The following is a 25,718-nucleotide window of genomic DNA, read 5'->3' as shown; positions in this document are numbered from 1 at the left end:
TTTGCAGGGGGGAGCAGTGGCATAGCGTGGGGGGTGCAGGGGGGGCCGGCCGCACCGGGCGCAACATCTGGGGGGGGCACGCTCGCCCCCTCCGGAGTCGCCGAAGAGCCTTGGGCGCAGGCTGTAGCAGAGCCCCATGTCTCGCGGAACCGAAGAGCTGGCAGCGGCTCTCAGCGCTCGCCGTGGTCCCCGCGCGTCAGGGCCATGGATGGCGAGCCAGGCAGCCCCTCCTCACAGCCCCGCCGCCGCCGCTGCTGCAGCTGCTGGGCCATGTTGCATTTTCCTCACCTCTCTGCCCTCTTCCTCCTCTGGGCAAGCGGCGTCGTTTGGGCGGCAGCGCCAGCGGCAACTTGCCTCAGATCACCTGACACGGACCCGCCCCCGCCGCCATGGCTACCTTACCGTAAATACCCCAACCCAGGCAGCAGCAAGAAGAAGCTGGCAGCGGCGGCAGGTTAGGGGGTGCAAATTACTTGCCTTGCCCCGGGTGCTGACAACCCACGCTACGCCGCTGGGGGGGGAGAGAAATCTCCCATTGGGGAGGGAGGTTTATTATTTATTTTATAGGAGTCCTCTCAAAAAGCATCAGGCCACTGTACAACAAGGGACGCGGGTGGCACTGTGGGTTAAACCACAGAGCCTAGGACTTGCCAATCAGAAGGTCGGCGGTTCAAATCCCCACGATTGGGTGAGCTCCCGTTGCTCGGTCCCTGCTCCTGCCAACCTAGCAGTTCGAAAGCACGTCAAAGTGCAAGTAGATAAACAGGTACTGCTCTGGTGGGAAGGTAAACGGCGTTTCCGTGCACTGCTCTGGTTCGCCAGAAGCAGCTCAGTCATGCTGGCCACATGACCCGGAAGCTGTACGTCAGCTCCCTCGGCCAATAAAGCAAGATGAGCGCCACAACCCCAGAGTCTGGAATGGACCTAATGGTCAGGGGTCCCTGTATCTTTACTGTACAACAACATAAAAAATAAAACAAAAGCAATACAGAGTGATGATTAAAACGACTGGCTACCCAAGAAAATTTTAAACCACTGCATAGGCTTGTCGGCACAGAGAGGTCAAGAGACATTTGGGGGTGCCTGCCAAATCTCTGCTGGAAGGGTGGTCTGTAGCATGGAGTCTAAATACCCGATTTAAGGCTTCCTCCAACTTCTGTCAAGGGGAAGGCAAACCTGGCCCTTCAAAGAAAACAGATCAGCTCAAACCATCATTCTTACTAACTTTTTTTAGACCGTTTTCTTGTCATTACACCTCTAGTTAACCAAAAGTCTCTCATGCCACGGAAACTGCCTCTGTATATCATCAAGTCCATTACATGAAAGGAGCATGCATGATTTTATTTTATTCTATTTGCAGTTGCTCAATATCCTTTTCTCTTCCTGTCCTTTCTGAGGCTTGCCTGTGCCTGGATAGCTCAGTTGGTTAGTGTGTGGTGCTGATAACGCCAAGGTTGCAGGTTTGATCCCATCCACTTTAAGATCTTTTACAAGTCGATCAACCCAGCAAGCGTGGCACCACTGCTTGCCCAACTTGCACTTCCAGCTACAGGTCCTCCCAGTGAAGCCCAACTTCTGAAAGTTCAATGGTTCTTCAACAAACTGTGAGGAGGTGCAACGGACAAGATCAAGCTCATAGAAGACCTTCGAAACAGCAGAGTGTGGTAAAACTGTAAGGTCAGAAGTCTGAAAAGTTGGTAGGATCCAGAAATCAACTCGGGAGAAGGAGAGGAAGTGTGTGCAATGTGAACACACGTAGTGATAAAAGGAGAGAATTCCATTCACCCCACAGAGAATGGGGCTGGTGTGACGTTAACATATGAGAATGCTGGAGGTGAAATAGTTAAACAAGTTACCCAATCAGAACCTAGGGGGGTGGAGTCAGAGGGACTATAAAACCAGCTCTGGGAGGGGCAAAGGGAGAGTTCATTGGGAGTTGGGTGGAGTGGGAGTGAATTGGGATAGAGTCTGTGGGTAGGTTGAGTTAGTGTAGTTAGGGGCTAGGAAGACAAGTAAATATCTGAGAGGTGGTTTAGTGAGTGAGAGCAGGTAGCGGAAGTTATAGGTCTGGATAGGCACCCCACGATTGTAATTGACCGACACCGTTTATGAAATCACACGCTTGTTAAACTGCAATAAATAAACAGAAGCTTATGTTCCAATTTAACCCTGACTGGACTCAGTATTGTCCCAGGTAGGGCCTGGGTGGTGGCAGCGAGAAATAAAGTGGTGGCAAAGGGATCAAGAGACGGTGAAACATCCGGGGACCCTGTGTGATCACCACAGCTGGTTGCAGTGAGAGGAAAAGCCCTTCAACGGCAGTGGGGGCAAGGACAGCGGCAAGGACTTACCTAATGTCCTCGTCCGTGACGATGAAGGCTTTGCAGAGAGGTTGGGAGGTGTTCAGCCACACGGCTGGGTTCTTCTCAACGGCGGCAGAGAGCTGCCCTGTGATGGGGGCAGAACTCGTGTGCAGTGCGCTGGCGACGGCAGACAGGAGGGTGTCGTCGTTGTTCCCCGGGCCAACCCCTGGAACGCGAATGCAGCACTTGATCAATAAGGTTCACCAGAGCAGAGCTCAACGGGCGGGATCTGGTGGCAAGGATCCCAAACCTCCCATCCCAGAGCCTAGTCAGGTAGCCAAAGAGCACATGAGAGGGAGATGAAGCATGCAGGGGCACACACACACACACACACATGGGTCTCACCCCACACCCTGCTGGCCCCATTCAGTTCACCTTCCTGCTTCGTGCAGGTTCAGCTTGACACTCTAGGAATTCTGGACAACCAATTATCTGTGAGGCAAGAGGGCGGCCTAACCACAAAACTGGCAAGAACCAGCTTCGGAGGAACCTAATGGCCAAAGCAACTCCAGATATGGTACAAGGAGGGTTCTAACACATGCCATTTCCAAGGACGGTGATTGACTAAAAGATGGTGGGACAATTTCAGGGACTGGGCAGAGGAGGAATGGTGGAGACCGCCTCCCCATCCTGACCCTTCCGGGGAGGAGGAAGAGGAAGGCAGTATAGATTTACAACAGGGGTTTGAGGGAGGTCGCAGTTCAGAGGCAGATGAGGGGGAAAGCTGGGAAACCATGGGAGAGCCAGAACAACACCCAGCTGACACATGGTCATCAGAAAGCATTCCAGACCCTCAATCTCCCAGAACACGGCGAGCCTTAAAAGTAGGAGAGCAAAGAGCTCAAAGACAGAGGGCACATAGCAGCACCCGTAGAAGTGACGGTGAGAATGACAAATGAGGAAATGGGAGAGACGGTGTAGATTCACTTGGGACAACGCCATTGTCCAAGAGGCTGGGTTCTATAGCCTCTCTCTGTAAAGATTAAAATAAAAAAGGACGGTAAGAAACTCTCCCTTGTCTTTATACGTTCCTGGGCAACCAGCCGGGAGCCACTGACAGCATCCTGACAGGCAATGGGGTGGCAGAAGATGGTAGGGGAGAGGAGGAAATACCTAAGGTGACTATCTTTTACTATATACCATGTCTTCCTAATGGGAAGACTCTCTGGACTCTGTCCTGTAATGCAGTACTAAATAGACAAGCTGGGAATCTGGTGACAGCCTCTGTAATGAACCCTCAAAGGGAATTTCTCCCCACACCAACCAGGCATTTGCTCACAGAATAGGACTTCCTCCCCTCCTCCTGGCCGTTTCTGCGCACCTGAGAATCTGGACTAAATGAAGCTTTGGTCTAAACCAGCAGGGCCACTGCTGTTATGTTCTTATCACCCTTTAGACTTCCACCAGCGTACCAAGATGTGAAGCTACAATGTGGACACCTGGGGGCAAAGTCAAGCATGTGGGCCCTCCCTGTTAGAATTCCTGCTCCATGATTGCAGTCATGGGATTTTTGTCTATCACATGACGGTGTATGTTTTGACTCCACAAAGTGGGAAGTGATGGAGACAGGATGTTTGTGTTACTGTGTTCCGTGAAGTGTGACTGTTGTCCTTTGTTTTGTCTGATGCTAGAGAGAGAGGGAGCCATGTTGCAGTGCTCCGTGTGCGTTTATGTGTAAATAAAGTAGATTAGCCAAAATGCTGAGTTGCTGAGGTCTGTCACGCAAGGTGCGCAAACTCTGCGGATCCCTAAGTGTGTCGGTGTCAGTTGGCATCGGTCGCTGTGATGTTTGGGGTGAAGAAAGCTTATGAAGCTCCCAAACGATCGACCAGGAGGGAGAGAACATGCCAGTCGGGCATGTGTCTCTGCCAGGGTCCTACTCAAGTGTAGGCTGAACTCCTGGCACCCCTTCAGATGCATCCACACATGCACAAAATGTCCCTCTGCACCCCAGCTTGAGAGCCACCCATGTCTTAGGAGCGCACAGAACACTACTGATGCAAAGAGTACCTTGAAGGCCTTTCGGCAGCTCCATGGATTTTATGATCTGCTCGCTCACATCTGACGCGCTCAAGCCTTGCAGCCTCTTCTCCCAGAAAAGCTGAAAAGATTGAAAGATTGCCGGGTTAATTTAAAATGGAAAAGTAACAAAAATACTGCGGGGGGAGGGGAAACCAAGACAGAATATTCATTTTACAGGCATAAACTTAATCCCTTCTGCAACAGCGCTGGAAGATTTACAGACAGTCTCTGCATGCTGCCAACTTGACGAAAAAGCAGAAGGAATCATTTTGTTTATTTGCTGGTTTAGTTCAAATATTTATGCCCCATTTATTTGGACGCAATCAACCTCTCAAAAGCAGCTTGCGGTGATACTAAAGCAAACATCCCTTGTTTTTATTCTTTTTCAAGGTTACTTCCAGGGCAGATTCTGGGTGCCAGTTCCCTGCGGAGCTTTGCTACTGAAGAGAAACTATCCTCTGGGAAGTTCTCTTGCACAAAGACTTGCGAAATGAACAGTCGCTGCCCAATAACACAGTTGCTTCCCCACACACCTGAATGGGACTTGTGCCCAGGACAAACCAACACCTGATTGCTCCAGTGCAGATGAGCACCAGCTATACTTGCTTACTTTAAACTGATGCAAAAACAATTAAGCAACAATTAAGCATACGCACACTTTTTCCAGTTAAGGACAATTGTCTAGAACCCTTGATTGCTTTCAGTATGCTAGGGCTGCATGGTGAACTTAAAAGGGGGTAGTTTTCAAGAATGCTCACCCAAGGACCAAATTACGTGTGATGCAGAAGGCAGCTTTGTTGGGGGCTGTTGCTGTTTTTAAAAAATGCAGATAGCACCAGCTGCAGGGAGAGCAATGGATAATTACAAGGAGCATAGCAGGTGTGGTGGAAGATTTTAACCCTCTCCTCTCCTACTGCTGTCCTAAATAAGAGTCCTGTTCCAAAGGTGCCATCTGCATTGGAAATCACTCATTGGGACCAGCTAAACTTTGATTTGGCGTCTCAATTGCAAATTCTGCCCTAGTGTAAGTGTAATTTGCCCTGTGGCACAGGGTGACTAAGTTCAGCACCTGAAAATGCGTGCATCGATAAGGTGCTTGTGAACTTGCGCATGCAGGTAAATCTGCAAGGACTGTAGACCAAGGAGACTCAAATTCGAATCCATGCTCAGCCATGGGTAAGCTTGGACCAGTTAACTAATATCTCAGTCTAATATGCTTCACAGAGCTAATGGAGAGAGAGAGAGAGAGAGAGAGAGAGAGAGAGAGAGAGAGAGGGAGGGAGGGAGGGAGGGAGGGAGGGAAGAGTACATGTTGAAGGAAAAACAAAATGGAAAAAATAAGAGTATTCAGCAAGGGTAGTAGTTGAACTAAGTTTGAGTAAAACTTAGTTGAATTACCAATCTTGCTGCTTACCATGAGACCCACTGAAATTAATGAACATGTCTAAGACATTGCCATTAATTTCAGTGGGCCTACTGTGAGTAAAACTTAGCTGAATACCACCCTAAGCAAGTGGATGTATCATGCAAATGGAGATCTTACATATGGCACCTAATTAGATTATTTTGAAATGTGCTCCTTTCCTGAAAACCAAGGTATTCAATTGCAACTCCTTACTTAATAATTGGATCATTTTTTATTACCCCCAAGTAATTTTTCATTGTGAAAATGACAGTACAATTTTTTAAACATCTACTTAATTTATCTTAAATGGGAACTAAAATGATACAATTGGCATGATTACTGTAAGGACTATATAAAATGTTCCTATTTAGCTGATTTAAAAAATCAATTTAGGTTACAATTATGTCAGATAAGTTTGGTGATCCCTGTAGACCCTGGTCAGAGTGATAATGTGATGGATGAGTTTTGTACGGAACATAATTGCTTTGTTTCAGTGCTCTCTACACAAGCCATTAATATTTGGTTGTCCAATTAAGATCACTTTTAAGACAATCGTGGCAGTGACCAACATCAGTCCATATTTACACATTTTGCAAGACAACTCAATTATTTCATTCCTGTTTTCCTTCACCAGACCATCATCAACAGGCTTTGCTACTTTACCTTGTGTGTTTATATGGATACAGGTATATAATTATCTCTACCCGTCTACTGCATATGGGTATTCAGATCAGCTTAGATCAATTAAAACCACATCATCATAAAGACAACATCATCAAGAAAATACAAAGCGTGTTCGCACATTACACTGAACCCAGGTACAAGCTGTCTCTGCACATGTACAAGGGTTTGTACAAAAGAGTTGATTTCTACAGTTCAACTATTGTGAACACAGGTACACAGATGGTACACTCATCGTATATCACACTTGAATAACCGGGTGTACCAGTTCAAGCAATGGTGTACACAGATTGAACATGCATGGAGCGTAGTAAGAGGCAGAAAAGGCACAGCAAATCTGGGAGGAAAACAGTCTCTGCTTGGCAGGGCAAAATGTCTTCCAGAACAAAAATGACTTTCCTAGCAGGTGGAAGATGGTTAAAGAGAGGGGGTCACCCAAGCCTTGCAGGGCAAAATATGCCATACTTTGGGTGCAGCAGTGAACAAGATGCCGCCTTTTTAAAAGCAATGCCAGAGGTGTTGAGGAAGAGGAGAAATCAGTTGTCTGTATCAGACATCTAGGCCTGCAGCAACATCTATCATGCGATGGAAACAGATAGAGATGATGCCATAGACTGGACACAGAGGAATGGTGGGAGGAACCAGCTGGGGAACCCCAAGGGGAAGAAGGCTCAGAGCCCTGGGTTTGGTGGTGGGACGGCAATGAGTGATCAGAGGGAGAAGATTGGAAGGATGGGATGGTGGAAGCTGAAGACATAACAGGGCTTAGTAAGAGAGAAGTCCAGAATCGGAAGCAGAAGCTGAAGCAGGAGAGGAGGAGGCCAAGAGGCAGAGATGAGTCAGGCTTGTGAAGAGGCAGGAGAGGTGTGAAGAGGGAGGAGCAAAGGCAGGCATGGAGGCACGATCTCATCTCAGATTGCTTGGGATACATCCTGGAGAGGAGGAGACATAGCTGGCTGTGGGGAGGCAGGGACCTTTAGTCTAGACCAGGCATCCCCAAACTTGGCCCTCCAGATGTTTTGGGACTACAGTTCCCATCATCCCTGACCACTGGTCCTGTTAGCTAGGGATGATGGGAGTTGTAGTCCCAAAACATCTGGAGGGCCGAGTTTGGGGGTGCCTGGTCTAGGCAACTGCTTCATGGGGGCAAGACCTGAGTTGCTGTGCTCATTAGGCCTGGAATTCCTGTGCTGATCCTGTTTTGCTAAGAAAGAGGTAACTCCAGCTCGCTCAAGGTGAATTACTGGTGGCTTGGGTCCTGCCAGGTGCCTTACAGCAAAGTTTCCCAACCTTGGGCCTCCAGCTGTTTTTGAACTACAATTCCCATCATCCCTGACCACTGGTCTTGCTAGCTAGGGATGATGGGAGTTGTAGTCCAAAAACAGCTGGAGGCCCAAGGTTGGGAAACACTGCCGTACAGACTACTTGCCCCTTCAGCTCACAGCAGTGGCTCCCCAGAGTTCTTTCCCTGAGTCAACAGTGTGATGCAGCAGCAAACAAAGCTAATGCTATTCTAGGCTGCATCAACAGAAGTATAGTGTCCAGATCAAAGGATGTAATAGTACCAACCTATTTTGCCTCGGTCAGACCACACCTGGAATACTGTGTCCAGTTCTGGGCATCACAATTTAAAAAGGCTACTAATAAGCTTGAGGAAGGGTTGATGATCGAGGTTTTGGAAACCAGGCCTTATGAGGAACTGTTGAAGGAGTTGGTATTTAGTCAGCTTCTACAATATGTGATATTTTCGGTTCTGTTTTTACTGAAGGTTCTGGGGCTTGAGAAACCAGGACCTTGGAATGCAAAGCATGCGGCCTGCGGTTGAGCTACAGTCTCCTCGTGATAAGCTCAGCACCGCACAAAATGAAACGAGGTGCTACGTAGACAAATAGGAAGTCTCATTTATATCAGACAAACCATCTGTACTCACAAGGATATTGTCTGAGTGGTTCCAAACATGCAAACACTCAAGGCTGTCTCTCTACTAATGTGGACAGCTTTTAACGCAGGTCTGAATGTCTGAACTGGGCCCCTTCCCTATTCAGCACATTCGTACAACAAAGAAAACCTGAAGCCTAAAGCTGCTCCCATTTCAGCATTTTTAGGCTGCTCCTTAGGTCAGTGCCTTCTTCACAAGCTTTTCTGCAGAGCTGGCACAGTAACAATGCCTTTGCCGTTCTAGAACACTTAAGAAATCCATGTTGGAGATCTTGCGCTGGGAGCACTGGTCTGTAGCTTCTGGGAAATGGCAGGTAGGGTCTGGAGGACGCTGCTGGACTCAAGAGAAGTCACACCAAATGCTCTTCATTCTTTTGTGCATGGAATGGTCTCCAACATGATGAATATATATACAGAGGGAGAAGTTGTCTTATAAATGAATCATCCCGACTTTGGCCGGAAGCAACTCTTTAAGCTCTCATCAGGCAGAGAGGTCTTCCCCCATCTCCGCTACTAGGGCCAGATCCAGGAGCAGTTAACCCTGTGTGGGCCACTTTCGACAGGTGGGGTGGGTGAGCCACCTGTCCCTCGCCTGATGTCATAGGATGCCTGGTGACTGACACTTCAAACTGTGGCTGTGAAAGAAGAATCCGGAGCACGCTCTTAAGTGTGCTCTCATTTTCTCCTTTGCAGCCCTGGCTTGAAGTCAGTGCTTTCCCAATTCAAGGTGCAGTTGCAAAGGAACAATCAACTGTGTGCTTAGAAATGCAGGTCTTCCTGTGCAGCTGCAGTAACTTGAATTAGGTGCTTTTTGAATATGACGCCTTTTTCTGTCACCAGGGTGTGGCTCACCCAAAACAGCCTATGGGTCAGACGTTCCACACCAATGAAGTGACTGTTGTTGTTTATATACAGTGGACGGGTGAAGAATCCGAAGTTCTTTAATTTCTGTACTTTATCTTTTCTATTCTCTCTTTTAAGTTCTTTTCTATCTCCTCCTTCTTGTCGTTTTCTCTCGTTTCTTTTCCCCTCTTCTCTTCTTTTCTCCTATCCTTTTTCTTTTCCTCCACGCTTTTATTTTATTTAGATTATGGTTGGATGAGAAAAGATACTTGGTATGAAATTTTTGTATCTCTCTTTATAAACTCTAATTAAATTTATTCAAAAAAGAAGAAGTAGTTCCCCACACAAATGAAGGTGGCAGGGTCTTAATCTGAGATATGGCAGCTGCCAGGCTGTGCATTACCACTGTGGGAAACTTATCAGAAATCCTCATTAACGTAGGTATTTATGAAAAATATTTGCACCTCACCCTTCCATCTACAATGCAGCTTGCAAAAAAATGATATCAGAATTGTCAGATAAAATACCACACAATAATATTTACATCACCGTATTATTATTATTATTATTATTATTATTATTATTATTATTATTATTATTATTATTATTAAAACTATTACTTAAAATAAAAGGACAGCGACCAGATAAGGCACAAAAATAAATAGAGGAGGCTTGCCAGAAAAGGGGAGATGGCTAGAGCTCAATGACAGAGCATCTATCTAAAGGCAGTCCTGATGTCTTGCTGTGTTTACCGTATTTTTCTATGTATAACACGCCCCCCGTGAATAAGGCGACCCCTATTTTGGGGGACTCCAAATTAAGAAAGTGGGGGAAGAAAGCCCAGAGTTATTGAGTTTGGGGGGGATGTCACCAAGAGTTGTTGAGCTTTTTTTTGGGGGGGGGACTGCCGAAATACCGTTCACCCGCCTAGCTAATGCTGACAATCACACACGTCGCCAAAACCACCAATCGTCTGCCCACTCGCCCCCAGCAGCCGCCAATCACCAGCCCAATTGCCGCTGCGGCAGCTACCAGTCACACGCCCAGTTGACACGGAAGTTGGCAATCGGCAGCAGCCCTTGCCGCAGCCACCAATCACCCGCCCAATCGCAGCTGACAATATCCTGCTCACAGCTGCAACCAATCGCCCGTGTGTCCCCCTGCACTATCCATGTATAAGACAACCCCCAATTATTAACATTATTTTATACTAATAAAAAATCATTTTATACACAAAAAACTACGGTTAATTTTGGAAGCCACCCAGAATGGCTGGGTAACCTAGTCAGATGGGCGGTTTTCATCATCATCATCATTTGCTTTGCATACCAAAAGTCCCAGATTCAGTTCATAGCAGCTCCAGTAAAAAGGGTCAGTTATCAGGGTGACAGGGAAGACCACTGTCTTGAGATTTTGCCGTACAGCTCATCCATTTGTGTACACAAGTCGTACAATCACTGTGTATACCCGTTTTCTTGGAAAGAAACAATAGAACTGGAAGAGTTGGAACAGGCATAGGCACACTCAGCCCTCCAGCTGTTTTGGGACTACAACTCCCATGACCCCTAGCTAACAGGACCAGTGGTCAGGGATGATGGGAACTGTAGTCCCAAAACATCTGGAGAGCCAAATGTGCCTATGCCTGAATTGGAAGTTACCCCAAGGGTCACCTAGTCCAACTCCCTGAAAGGCAGGCGTCTCAACTAAAGGATCCATGGCAGATGGTCATTCAACCTCTGCTTAAAAACCTCCATGGAAGGAGAGTCCACCAGTTCCCAAGGGAGTCTGTTCCACTGTTGAACAACAGCTCTCACTGTGGAAATATACAAGGTAACAGCCAGGCCCACAACAGAACCAATATTACCCACATCTCCTTTCTAACAGACCAGATCATGACTTCTGCTGGAGAACTGAAAGTGTTTCTCCCACAGGCCTCCAAAGTCATCTCGAAGGGTTAACCTATTTTAGGAGGACCTAATCATCCAGGATTAGGGACGCGGGTGGCGCTGTGGGTAAAACCTCAGAGCCTAGGGTTTGCCGATCGCATGGTCGGCGGTTTGAATCCCCGCGGCGGGGTGAGCTCCCGTCTTTCGGTCCCAGCTCCTGCCCACCTAGCAGTTCGAAAGCACCCTTAAGTGCAAGTAGATAAATAGGTACCGCTTTATAGCGGGAAGGTAAACGGTGTTTCCGTGTGCGGCTCTGGCTCGCCAGATGCAGCTTTGTCACGCTGGCCACGTGACCCAGAAGTGTCTCCGGACAGCGCTGGCCCCCGGCCTCTTAAGTGAGATGGGCGCACAACCCTAGAGTCGGACACGACTGGCCCGTACGGGCAGGGGTACCTTTACCTTTAATCATCCAGGAAGATCAAAAGGACTTCAAACGTGATGCATCTGGGAGGCAGAGAAGAAACAGACATCCAGGAAAAGCCTTTGACTCACCCCCCCCCAAAAAAAAGCTCCCGGTGAACCAAGAGTATGGGCTCGCAGGATATGTGAAATGTCAATATCCTCACACACGTACAAAGAAACCGTGACCTGGTCCTAAGGCTGCAATCCGAACGGGAAGTTCAAGCCCCAGCAATACCAGTGGAACTTCTGAATAAAAACAGTTCTGAGGGGAAGCTCTTTACGGTGCCCCAGAATACAAGATGCAGAGGTGTAGTGGTTAGAGTATCAGACTAGAAAAAGGGAGAGGCGGCTTCGAATCCTTACTCAGTCATGAAGCTCACTGGGTGACCTTGGGTTAGTCACCATCTGTCAGCCTCACAAGGCTATTGTGAGGGTGGGATCACGTAGCCTTGAGCTCTTCCTGGAGGAAAGGTGAGTCATAAATGCAATAAATAAAAATAAATTAGCTTTCATAACTTTCTTATTTTTTTCGTTGAGTTGTTGGAACACTTTGTTAGCCTTGTTTGTTACACATTTAAAATGAGCCAGTCATTTAAATAATTTGGCATTGTTTTTCCTTCGTACAAATTACATTTTTCTCTGTCTAAATTATATAAAAAAGTATTAATGCGAAGCATCTTGCACATTAAGCATCATGTTGATATTTAGCGAGTGTCGATTTTGTATTTCTGTAATAAAAAATGGAATACAGTGGTGGATATTTGACCACAACTGCCAATTGGCAGGTGTCCCAGTATTTCACGTCATTTCCTCTGTGACAAAATAGTTTCCAATTGCTGTCCTTCTGGGCCGTATCAGCCCCAAACCACCCATCGCCCCCAGTTACCTGTCTGGGCTGTTCAATCACTCTCTGTGGATCGGACTTCACTTTGTTGCTAGGATGGTTGGTAACTTTGGTGACCGGCTGTTTAAAAATAGACGCCGTTTGTCTGATTGGCAGTGTTGTGTTTAAATCTGGTTTGCCCTATTCGAAGACAGGAGAAAAACCACATGTTATCGCACAGCTGATAAGCAGAACGGGGAAACAAGAGAAGTTATTACATGGCTGGTAATCACGGCGGGACATGCAAGAACTTGCTCGTATTTTTCTCCTGAACACCAAATGTTTTTTAAAGAAAGAGTCACCATGATAAAATACGCTTTGAGGAAATTTCATACACCAGCTTACCTATGCATGTATGGCAAGGGTGGAGGCAAATGTGGCCCTCCAAGCCTTTTTACCTGGCCCTTGGGACTCTCACTACATCACAGCCACAGCCACAGCCACACACCCTCTGTGGTCCCTGCTTCACATCATGAGATTTCTGCCTGGTTGGAATTCTGATAACACAGGGGTCAGCAAACTTTTTTAGCAGGGGGCCTTAGTTTGCCTACCCATGTGCTAATGCCTTTTGCTTGCCTGCATGCAAGGTTACTGAAGAGGGAGGTTTTTATGTGGGGACATTTTGATGCAAGGATGTTTTTCACCTGGAGTCAAGCTGAAAGAACATATGTAGAACGTTTTCTATAGTAGCCAAAAGCATCCCCTTCCTGGAGTGGTTTTCCAGGATCACATTGGAAGGGGGCTGTAACTGTCTGGAATGCTGATTTCCTGTGAGGTCAATCAGTGATCCAATTGGCAGGGAACACCCATGTGACTGATCCGGGAAAGCATTGCCTCACTTTGCTTTCTTCGACCTCAGTGAACCTGACAGGATATATAGCGTTCACTGCACTTGATCCTGACTGTCTAGGGCAGGGGTCAGCAAACTTTTTCAGCAGGGGGCCAGTCCCCTGTCTCTCAGACCTTGTGGGGGGCCGGACTATATTTTGGGGGGAAATTGAACAAATTCCTATGCCCCACAAATAACTCAGAGATGCATTTTAAATAAAAGCACACATTCTACTCATGTAAAAAAACGCTGATTCTCGGACCGTCCACAGGCCAGATTTAGAAGGCGATTGGGCCGGATCCAGCCCCCGGGCCTTAGTTTGCCTACCCATGGTCTAGGGCAGCGGTTCTCAACCTGTGGGTCCCCAGATGTTGTTGCACTACAACTCCCATCAGCCCTGAGCTCTGGCCTTTCTATGGGTGATGGGAGTTGTAGTTCAACAACATCTGGGGACCCACAGGCCGAGAAAGGCTGGTCTAGGGTCACTAAGGGGAAAGAGGACAGAACAGCACTTAAACAGGCACCACGCTAGATGGGTTTAAAAGAGAATTAGCCAGCCATGGTGCCTATGCTCTGTCTCCACAGTGGAGGGCAGAAATGCATCTGAATACCAGTTGCTGGAAAACCCAGGAGGGGAGAGTGGTCTTGTGTTTGAATCCTGCTTGCAGGTTTCCCACAGGCCTCTGGTTGGCCACTGTGAGAACAGGATGCTGGACTTGATGGGCCATTGGCCTAATCCAGCAAGCCCTTCTTATGTTTTTACGAGAGAAGTAATGGCTCCATTCCTAATTTATTATCAATCAATCAATTATTGATATACAGTGGTACCTCGCAAGACGAATGCCTCGCAAGACAGAAAACTCGCAAGACGAAAGGGTTTTTTGTTTTTTGAGCTGCTTCGCAAGACGATTATCCCTATGGGCTTGCTTCGCAAGACGGAAACGTCTTGCAAGTTTGTTTCCTTTTTCTTAAAACCGTTAATACAGTTGCGACTTGACTTCGAGGAGCAACTCATAGCACGCGGTGTGGTAGCCTTTTTTGAGGTTTTTGAAGACTTTGGTGATTTTTGAAGCATTTCCAAAACTTTCCCGACACCGTGCTTCGCAAGACGACAAAATCGCAAGACGACAAAACTCGCGGAACGAATTAATTTCGTCTTGCGAGGCACCACTGTACAAAATCTAAGAAAAACAGTCACAAAGCAACAACTAAACAGAAGATCATAGAATCCCAGAGTCAGAGGGACCCCTGCAATGCAGGAATGTTTTGCCCAACAAGGGGCTTGAACACAGAACCCTGAGATTACGAGTCTTACGCTCTTACCAACTGAGCTAGCAAGGCAGATGTGTCCTGAAACAATACAAAGTGGACACCTGTTGGCAGAGGCCTCTTTGCGCAGCTGGAAAAGCTTGTCAGAACAAGATTGTTCTCTGTTTGCTTCCTTGTAGGTGCAGCGAGGGCACTCCAGTGATTTCTCGACAGGAATGCTGTTCCTCAGAACAGGGGCAGCCACACTGAAAGCCCTGCTCTGAGACAGACCTGTATCAGCAACCAAAAAAAGATTCCTGCGCCAAGTAACACTGATCCACCATGCAAATGTAACGATCTACTACTTCTGTTCTGCTAGCACAAGAGGAGAACTACCCCACTCCTTTCCCCTGCAGACCCTTTCTTGTGCATGCTCTAAATCAGGCCCAGGGGGAGATGGGAGCCTCTGGAGAAGATCTCCCGGTATGCCCCACGGAGGACCTTAAGGCCCATAAATAGCAACACCCTAGAGGTCCCAGGCCCTAAGGAAGTCAGATTAGCCTCAACCAGAGCCAGGGCCTTTTCAACACTGGCTCCGGCTTGGTGGAACGCTCTGTCTCATGAGACCAGGGCCCTGCAGGATCTGATTTCTTTCTGCAGCGCCTGTAAGACAGAGTTGTTCCGCCTGGCCTTTGGCTTGGAATCAACTTGATCCCCTTCCCCTCTTTCCTTTTTCCTTTCTCCTTCTGTGATAGAACTCCTATTTGGGGACTCCTCTGGCTTTTTTCTGGCCCATGTAGGACCAGTCTGGATAGTTAGCTTCAGTGAAGACTTGACATTTTCATCCCCAAAAAGTTTTTGATTTGAGTTTCCATTGAAATGAGGCTGTATTTTAATGTTTTAATGTTGTTTTTTAATCTTGTTTTTAAGTTGTATTTCAATCAATTAGTTTTTATATCGGGGGTTAGCCACCCTGAGCCCGGTCTAGGCTGAGGAGGGCAGGGTATAATTAAATATTATTATTATTATTATTATTATTATTATCTGGGGAGGAGAGAGAGAATGGAGGTGCCAGTGGGTCAATGAAATGCCAAACCATTTTGAATTCAGCCCATTGCCTTTCTGCCATTTGCAGGGAGGATGAGAGTGATAACAGATCATTGATCCCTTAACTACTGGAATCCTGGTCTGAAGATTGGCCCCTGCAATGCTCTTTAATGCACACACCGGCAAGAGACAGCCTTCCTGCCAGAAAACCTACTTTTGCTCCCCTGATGACGAACAGCACTGACAACATTGTGAAAATGCACCAGGTAATCTCTTGGCATCACCTGTCGCATCAAAATGTTCCCTGGAAGTGTTTTGTCAGCCTTATCGTTGTTCATCATACAGATGGAAAGCACCGACATTTGGTACCTTTGATTATACACGCAGAAGTTTTGTGGAATTATTTTCAAGGGTTATGTTCCAGGCTTGCTTCTATTTATTTTGTCACTGCCGGAGCATTGCAAAAAAAAAAAGAAATGAAGTGAAAACCGAAAACCCAAGCAAACGCCTCCATCACTGATCAAGATAAATGCAAAGATGAAAGGGAGAAGCTGATAGGAGGTGTGAACAAACAAAGACCATTGTTCCTTTAAATTTATTTATATATATATATATATATATACACACACACACACATATATATATATATATGAGAGAGATGTCAGAGTTTATGGAACTGACGCATCTATAAAGTGTGCTTGTGAACAAACCTTGTTTTGACTGAGCGAATCGTTCCTTAACCTCTGCTTGTTCTTCTGTAATTTACTAGGCATCATCTTCCCTGTCCTGAAGTCAAAACTGCTGAGGTCAACAGTGTTCCCCAAGTATCTCGACAACTGGGGCTTGCTTCGGAATTTCTTCCCACTCGGACTGCAAATATAAAGAACAGGAGAATGAGAAATGCTTCATTCAGAACTTAATACCCCTGGCTGGATCAGGCCAAGGTAAGGTAAAGGTAAAGTGAGCCTTGACCATTAGATCCAGTCGTGGCCGACTCTGGGGTTGTGGTGCTCATCTTGCTTTATTGGCCGAGGGAGCCGACGTACATGCGGCCAGCATGACTAAGCCACTTCTGGTGAACCAGAGCAGCGCATGGAAATGGCGTTTACCTTCCTGCCGGAGCGGTAAAACTGTAAAGGTAAAGGTACCCCTGCCCGTACAGGCCAGTCTTGACAGACTCTAGGGTTGTGCGCTCATCTCACTCTAGAAGCCGGGAGCCAGCACTGTCCGCAGACACTTCCGGGTCACGTGGCCAGCATGACAAAGCTGCTCTGGCGAGCCAGCGCAGCACACACGGAAACGCCGTTTACCTTCCCACTAGTAAGCGGTCCCTATTTATCTACTTGCACCCGGGGGTGCTTCCGAACTGCTAGGTTGGCAGGCGTTGGGACCGAGCAACGGGAGCGCACCCCGCCGCGGGGATTCGAACCGCCAACCATGCGATCGGCAAGTCCTAGGCGCTGAGGTTTTACCCACAGCGCCACCCGCGTCCCTTCCGGAGCGGTACCTATCTATCTACAGTGGTGCCCCACAAGACGAATGCCTCGCAAGATGAAAAACTCGCTAGACGAAAGGGTTTTCCGTTTTTTGAGTCGTTCCACAAGACGAATTTCCCTATGGGCTTGCTTCGCAAGACGAAACGTCTTGCGAGTTCTTGCGAGTTTGTTTCCTTTTTCTTAAAGCCGCTAAGCCGTTAATAGCCGCTAAGCCACTAAGCCGTTAATAGCCGCTAAGCCGTTAATAGCCGCTAAGCCGTTAATAGCCGCTAAGCCGCTAATAGCCGCTAAGCCGCTAATAGCCGTGCTTCGCAAGACGAAAAAACCGCAAGATGAAGAGACTCGCGGAATGGATTAATTTCGTCTCGCGAGTCACCACTGTACTTGCACTTTGATGTGCTTTCAAACTGCTAGGTTGGCAGGAGCAGGGACCGAGCAACGGGAGCTCATCCCGTAACGGGGATTCGAACCGCCGACCTTCTGATTGGCAAGTCCTAGGCTCTGTGGCTTAACCCACAGCGCAACCCGCGTCCCAACGGATCAGGCCAAAGGCCCACCTAAATCCAGCATCCTGTGGCCAACCAGTTGCCTGCAGGAAAAACTGCAAACCAGACCCAACACAGGGGCACTTTCACTGCTGTGGTTTCCAGCAACTGGCATTGTGGAGCTTTTAACACGCGTCTTTTTCTGCCCAAAGGCCACATTTCCTTATAAGCAACCTTTTTCTCACCGGGGGTGGGGTGGGGAGACATGACAAGCCAGGCCAGAGTCTAAAGGACAGCAAAGGAATGGTTATGACCTTCCTATGTATAGCAGTTACAACCCAGCTGTGCAAAGGTCAGAGGTTTAAACATATTTCCATCCTTTGTTCAAGGACACATTCCAGCCAGACAAAAGTAGTCACCGGAGGCACCAAGTTGAGCCAAGGAAGGGAAGAATCCTGAACACTGGAGGAATAGAACGGAATAGCCACATTCAGCCTGCAGGCAAGAGGTTCCCTGAGCTTGCAAAAGATTAATTCCTGGCCACTGAGCCTACATCGGTCCCTAGATGAGTAACTGATTTATAATATATAATTGATACGTACTAATTGATTTATATCACTAATAGATTGTTGATTATTTTACTGTTAGGCTGCCTGTCAGTGTGCTTTTTATTTATTTTTTGTCAGTGATGTTTTGCAACGTGTTTCTAATGTTGTACACCACCCTGAGATCTTTCAATAAAGGGCAGTATATAAATCGAATAAATATAAAACAACTTTTTCATCCTTCTCTTCAGCACAAAAAAGGAGAGGGGCAGAATAGGTTACAAACGCCACCTATAAGACTGATTGTAAACCCAAGGACCAGGGCCAGAAGTCACAACACCAAAGGAAAAGGGAGTGGGAGGGAAGAGGAAGAAAGCAAGCTTGGGGACCGTTTTTTTCATTAACAGAAGTCTTACAATGATCAGCTGGAATCAAAAGCTGTCAAGAAAACAAGGCCGTTAAAGTTGCTGGTCTTTCAGCAGAGATTCGTGTTGGCCAAGCCTGCTTTAAAAGAAAAATGAAGGGGCATTTGGACTTCTAATGGTAAAGGTAAAGGGACCCCTGACCATTAGGTCCAGTCATGACCGACTCTGGGGTTGCAGCGCTCATCTCGCTTTACTGGCCAAGGGAGCCGGCGTTTGTCCACAGACAGCTTCTGGGTCATGTGGCCAGCATGACTAAGCTGCTTCTGGCGAACCAGAGCAGTGCACAGAAACGCCATTTACCTTCCCGCCGAAGTGGTACCTACTTATCTACTTGCACTTTGTTTTTTTTTATTTTGTTTTTTTTTTATTTTATTAAGAAAAGGTACACAGTTTACATTATATTACAAATATATACATACAAAAAAAGAATTCCATCAAAAAACAAAAAAAACCCAAAGTATTCCATCAAGGTAAAAGGAGTTCCATCAAACAGACAAAGAATAAAGAATAAAGTATCTGGGAATTTGGCTCTCACCTAAAAATATAAACCTGGTTGAGGACAATTATAGTAAGGTGTGGCAGGACATTAAAAAGGACTTAGATACCTGGTACAGATTAAAACTTTCATGGACAGGGAGGATGTCAGCCATTAAGATGTGCATCCTCCCGAAATTATTATTCCTCTTTCAAAATATCCCGATAATTAAAGGCACCTCCCTCCTTAAGAACTGGCAAAAAACCCTGACCAAGTTTATTTGGCAGGGGAAGAGGGCCAGAGTAAGGTTGAAATATCTAACAGACTCGAGAGAAAGGTGCGGATTTGCAGTCCCAAATATTAGGTTATACTATGAAGCAGCCTGTATCTGCTGGATAAAGGAATGGGCCACCCTCAGAAATTCAGACCTCTTGGATTTGGAGGGCTTCAATATAAGATTCGGGTGGCATGCCTACCTATGGCAAGAGAAAGGGGAGGTCCACAGAGGATTTTCTAACCATATAATCAGAGGCCCATTATTGGAAGTGTGGAAGAGGTATAAAAAACTGATCGAGAAAGGTACTCCATGGTGGCTCTCCCCAACCAACATCATTAAAATAAAAAAAAAAATATGGCAGATGAAAAATGCACGTATGAGGATATTCTGGAAAAGACAGAAACAGGATGGAGGGTGAAGCCCTATGAGGAACTGAAAGATAGAATAAAAGAATGGTTCCACTTCCACCAGATATCTACTTGCACTTTGACGTGCTTTCGAACTGCTAGGTTGGCAGGAGCAGGGACCGAGCAATGGGAGCTCACCCCGTCACGGGGATTCGAACCACCGACCTTCTGATCAGCAAGTCCTGGGCTCTGTGGTTTAACCTACAGTGCCACCCGCGTCCCATCTGGGCTTCTACCAGGTGTTTAAACAACATCTTTGCAGCCAATCCACACTTTGCACCACCAGGCACACTTGCTTTTACGCTTCTGTTTGGATCCTGCACATGGTTTACAGAGAGGAGCTATGTATCTCCAAATACTTTGCAGTAAGGGCAAGGCAGACACACACTTACCAGTGTGTCCTTTGAACACGCCTAATGTGCATTTAGGGGAACATGCGCCACTCCTTTGCACTCTGCGTGCTCTCCACAGGAAACACCAGGGCAAAAACATGGCCAGCTGGCTGCCGTGAAATGTGCAATCGACCCTGCTCTGCAGTGAACAGGACGTGAGTAGGACGTGAGAAATTCAGGTTCTGGTTTCTACTGAACCAAGCAGCTCGGTGGGTGGATTCTGGCAAATCACCATCTCTCAGCCTAAGCTCCTTTGCCAGACACAGTAGTTAAATATAGCAAAAAAAAGTAAAATCCAATTCACTTTTTTGGGAGGAACCGTATGACCCCCTTGGGGGTATCCCACAGTTTATTTGAGATACTTCCTAATGGAGATAGCTGCCATGTTCAAAATTCATCAAGACCTCATTCACACATTCTTGTCCATCACCCAGTTTTCATCCACTTGACAACTGCCAATTGAGTGCAAGCACCGATGGGGGTGAAAATGCTGCCATTGAGCTGATGCATAAGATCCACGACAGCTCATTCACACACGGCGCCACTGCCAAACAATGAGCATGTGCAGCAAGCCCCAAGTGCTAAGCAGCTGAGTGACAAGGGATCAATACCTGTGCGAACCCGCCTACAGACGCTACTGGACGTGCTCATTCTCATCAAAGACCTCTTGCACCTTTGCAGCTTGGCTAAAACGGTCCTCAAAAAGATTGCAGGCGTCTGACAGCATACAAAAGGATTCTGCCTTTTCAAACGCAGTTCAGAAGCTTGTTCTTCAGGGCAAATGCCCAGAGATCAGGTATTCTCTTTGCAATGCGGCTTTGAAGCTTCCACAAAGCCACGTGGCTCCAGGAGCCCAGCTGAAGTGGTGTGACTCTTTTTTTGCAAAGTGTTAGGATTCCTAGGCTCACACAAAAGAGTCAGAATGAAAGTGGCGCCGCTTTAAAATAGATGTTTCGAAATTAAAACTGCACTTACAGGTTCCTGATACAAGTCTCCTTAAATATACAGTGGTACCTCGGGTTACATACACTTCAGGTTACATACGCTTCAGGTTACAGACTCCACTAACCCAGAAATAGTGCTTCAGGTTAAGAACTTTGCTTCAGGATGAGAACAGAAATCGTGCTCCGGCAGCAACAGGAGGCCCCATTAGCTAAAGTGGTGCTTCAGGTTAAGAACAGTTTCAGGTTAAGTACGGACCTCCGGAATGAATTAAGTACTTAACCCGTGGTACCACTGTATAAGGGACGCGGGTGGCGCTGTGGGTTAAAGCCTCAGCGCCTAGGGCTTGCCGATCGAAAGGTCGGTGGTTCGAATCCCCACGGCGGGGTGCGCTCCTGTCGCTCGGTCCCAGCGCCTGCCAACCTAGCAGTTCGAAAGCACCCCCGGGTGCAAGTAGATAAATAGGGACCGCTTACTAGCGGGAAGGTAAACGGCGTTCCGTGTGCTGCGCTGGCTCGCCAGATGCAGCGATGTCACGCTGGCCACGTGACCCAGAAGTGTCTGCGGACAGCGCTGGCCCCCGGCCTATAGAGTGAGATGGGCGCACAACCCTAGAGTCTGTCAAGACTGGCCCGTATGGGCAGGGGTACCTTTACCTTTACCTACCACTGTATAACTAAACCATAAAGCAGTTTTCTCCTCCTAGTTTCCTTTGCTGACTAAAGCCACTTTTGTTTCACTGGCCTGCTGGCGCAATAAAATAAAAAAAAGCATGCACAGCCACTGGCCAGAGCTGATGCCAACTGTAGTTTAGCAACATCTGGAGGACCAAAGGTTTCCCCAACACCTGCTTCTAACCATTTGCAGCATGCTGGCTCTCTGGATGCTTTTACAAGTTCCTTCCGTCTCCACGCATTTTGGAAGGGCAAAGGCCCCTGCAACGGGCCCACAGATCAGACAGCACAGCTCACTAGAACCTGGTAATAATTTGCAACAGGTTCAGAAGTACAGCAGATGTGAATGGGGTTTGTGTGGAGGAAGTAGAACTATCAAGCAAAATTCAGAACATCTGGATGAAACATGGACAGAAATACTGCAAAAATAAAAAGAATCAAATGCCTGTTTTAAGAGCCAGGTTCCTATTATTTGCCTTTATAAAACCAATGTTTCAGAAGAAGGAAGTCCACCCAATAAAACCACTTGAAAAGAGATACCCTGTTCAGATGGACTTTTTAAAGAATTACACAGTGGCTCTTACTACTGTAATTAGTCAAGGAACCAACCTCCATTAATAAGGCCACTCATTCATGTGGGTGACACATCATTTCCTAATGTGAAAGACCAGTCATATTATCTCTCCTCCTCCACACACAAGATAGATAACCTTCCATCTGCCACAAATAGGGCGTCATTCAACTAAGCTAAAATCACACACACACACACACACACACACACACACCCCTCGTTCTCTTAGATTCAAGTGGGTGGCTAGGGCAGCTCCGAACGGCCTTCGTGCAATGCTAGAGGCCTGGCTAGAAAGCTTCAAGGCCACAGCCGCTACACAAAAGGATTGAGGAAAAAGAAATATGAATTGGCCCTGCTCTGTAGGCTGGGAGCAGCTAGAAGCCAGGTGGAGTCACAGATCTTTGAAATGTGTAGACTCGCACATGCCGGCCAGCTTCTGTTTCGACTTGAAATATTTGTTTTGGGCTTCTCAGCAGTTCGTAAAGGCAGGAAGCGGGCAGTAGGAGCGCCGGTCCAAAATGGTACCCATCAAAGAGGCGCCAGAACTGCGCTCCGGCACGGTCCGGCTGAAAAAAGCACTGCCTATCCTTGTATCAGCAGCAGCAGCACCAATCATTTTTCACTGGGGCTCATGGGAGTTGAAATATACTCGGAGTCGAGAGTGGATTTCATGCTCTTTATTCAGCTCATAGTGGTGAGGAGGAATGGAAGTTCCCCCAGAATGTCTGCTTTATATACATTATTTACACAATGGGCCTCACGTGATTGGCTAATTCCGGGATTCTCCTGTAGGCCAATCAGGTTGCGGGTTCACTTCCACCTGGAGCTGGATTGGGTGGCTCCTGTGGACCAATCAGACTGCTGCATTCTGGATCCTATTGTTCTAGGACCAATCAGACCGCTGCATTCTGAAACCTACTGTTCTAGGACCAATCAGACTGCTGCATTCTGAATCCTATTGTTCTAGGACCAATCAGACCGCTGCATTTTGGATCCTATTCAACGCAGTACATAACAGGAGTTGTAGTCCAAAACATCTGGAAGGTGCCAGGTTCGCAAAAAGGCCCTCTAAAGAACCTCTGGGCCTTTATGGAAGAGTTGCTGCTTTTCAACCAACCAAGAAGCCACCACTGCACACCCTGTTGCCTTAAACAACGCCTCTGCAATCTCATCTCTTTCAGCGGGTTTGCACAGCGCAACTGCGTCAGAAGGCAAACAAGCCTGTTGACAAGGGACAGGTAGGCACCAGCTCCCAGCTCCATTTCCCTGGCCGCAACAGCCCTGACAGCAGGTTTTCCAGACGCCGCCTTTGCAGCTTGGAATGCACAACCCAATACTTAAAAGTGAAGGATTTGCTCAGTCAGAGGGAACCAAGCTTGAAAGGGAAACTTCGTCGAGTACAACAGCACTTGAAGGCTTGCTTCCCCACTGCCAAACCCCATTACCTAAGAGTCAAAACACACACCCGCTGCCGTGCCACCAGCTCAGATTACCTTTCACTGCAAAGATCATGAAAAGCACTCATCACATTCAACTAGCAACAACGGCGCTCGTGCCGGCCGACTGTTTTGAGGCTAGCAATGGTGCGACTGTTGAAAGTCCCTGGTCTTTTGCTGGTGCATTCACTGCTCTGCCCGCTTCTGGCCCTCAGAAGCTGGCCCAGAAGGAAATGCGGCCCTCGGTCTGAAAATGGTTCCACATTCCTGCTTTTAACAGTCCTGCAGAAAGAAGAAAGCTCAAGCAAGCAGCTGCTTTTACCTCTGTCAAAAATTCCCATTTTTTGTTCAACCACAGAATTGTCTTGCACCTGGGAAGCCTAGAGAGAGAACAAGTGGGCTGCTGTGGTGTCGTTTGGCAAAATGTAGCAGCTAAGAGACCGGGTTTGAGTGCACACTTTACCTTTACAATGCCTTCAGTGTTCAAAACTAGCCAGGTGCCAGGAGCATTTTGCACTGAGCTATCAGCCACTTGCGGCCACATGAAGATGCCTGGGCGCATGACGTCTCCACCACCTGGAGGTGCATGCCTGGGAATTGCTGGATCTTTATGTTTTCATACACTAATGCCCCATCCTGTAGAATTCTATCAGTTATATTTTATTGGCACAATCAGATTGAATTCCAGGAATCAAAATGCCTTTTCTGTGCAGCCTGAGCAGGAGCAGTGAACAACGGTATAGCTAATTGTTGAAGCTCGTCTCCACTTACCCCACACTGCCCTGCTCACAGTTGCAAAGAATGGTCCGTTTCACCATTAAGAAAAAGAGGTCGGAATAGGCCAGGATATTTGTGGAATGTCCCTGGATCAAGGGACTTTTCTTCTTCTCAAAGGTCTTAACCTAGCTCAAGGTTGTCATCTGAACCAGCCAGATGTTGAAAAATAAGACTTTAGAGCTGTCTTCCCCAAAATGGCAACTAGACATTCAGTTTTGGCGACTGCAACCTTGCTTTGAGGAGCTTATATACCTAGTTTGTAAAACTGCCTTCAAAGTGTACACCCCCCCCCAAAAAAAAAGGGGGGGGGCGGGGAGAATTCTGGGCACTGATGGCTACCCCTTACAGAGTTACAATGCCTATATATATATATATATATATATAGAAACTTTTCAGGGGACACAAAGAGAAAAAATGAAAAAAATGAAGGGAGAAAACCAAAAAGGTGCTTGAAACTGTAACCCAGTTCTATATATAAGTACGATACATATATATAAGTAATAGATTCTGGTAGGGAGCCATGTTGGTCTGACACAGTCGGAATATATAAAAAAAATTGTCCAGTAGCACCTTAGAGACCAACTAAGTTTGTTCTGGGTATAAGCTTTCGTGTGCATGCACACTTCTTCAGATACACTGAAAAAGAAGTTGCCAGACCCTTATATATAGTGGGAGAGTGGGGTGGGTTTTTTCTCAGGAGGATAGTAAGAGAGGGGTGATTGATGGGGGATAGGTGATGAGTCAATCAATTTTTGATTGGAATATATATATATATGTATGTATGTATATGTATATGTATATGTATACACGTATGTATATATCTAATGTTATTATTCCAATGAGTATACAATTATTAACAAGGCATTATAATTTTTGTAAACGCATTCCAAGGATCATTATATTTTTCAACATACAGTCTTTGTCTAAAAACAATCTGTTCATATGTTGCAAGAGTCGTCATATCTTCCATCCATTGATCAAAAGGGGGCATATTATTATCGTTACAGTGGATCAATATCAGTCTTTTGGCAGAAGTGAGGGTGCAAATAATCCATCTACGCTGACCAACTGTCAAACGCCATATTTCACCTTCTGCCATGAACTAGGTGACCTTAATATAGCACTTATGTAAAGGTTACAACTGGATAATGCATGAGAAGTGCTTTGAACTCTTAATAGCGCTATGCAAAGTTTATTATTTTTTAAATC

At 46.8% G+C, this 25,718-nt stretch overlaps 1 protein-coding gene across 2 annotated transcripts in view; it reads right to left on the bottom strand.

The window, feature by feature from the left end:
* Window positions 1-25,718, bottom strand: part of MBD2 (methyl-CpG binding domain protein 2) — a 61,132-nt gene that overhangs the window by 12,678 nt on the left and 22,736 nt on the right. For both annotated transcript variants that reach the window (XM_077936483.1, XM_028748677.2), the window contains exons 2-5: window positions 16,318-16,477; window positions 12,487-12,624; window positions 4,374-4,464; window positions 2,352-2,529 (exon numbers count right to left, since the gene is read on the bottom strand). In XM_077936483.1, the coding sequence (XP_077792609.1) occupies window positions 2,352-2,529; window positions 4,374-4,464; window positions 12,487-12,624; window positions 16,318-16,477 (567 nt within the window). The remainder of the gene's footprint in view (window positions 1-2,351; window positions 2,530-4,373; window positions 4,465-12,486; window positions 12,625-16,317; window positions 16,478-25,718) is intronic.

Source organism: Podarcis muralis, chromosome 11 (assembly GCF_964188315.1).
Source record: "Podarcis muralis chromosome 11, rPodMur119.hap1.1, whole genome shotgun sequence".
Classification (NCBI taxonomy): domain Eukaryota; kingdom Metazoa; phylum Chordata; class Lepidosauria; order Squamata; family Lacertidae; genus Podarcis; species Podarcis muralis.
This window is presented reverse-complemented; position numbering and strand designations above follow the sequence as displayed.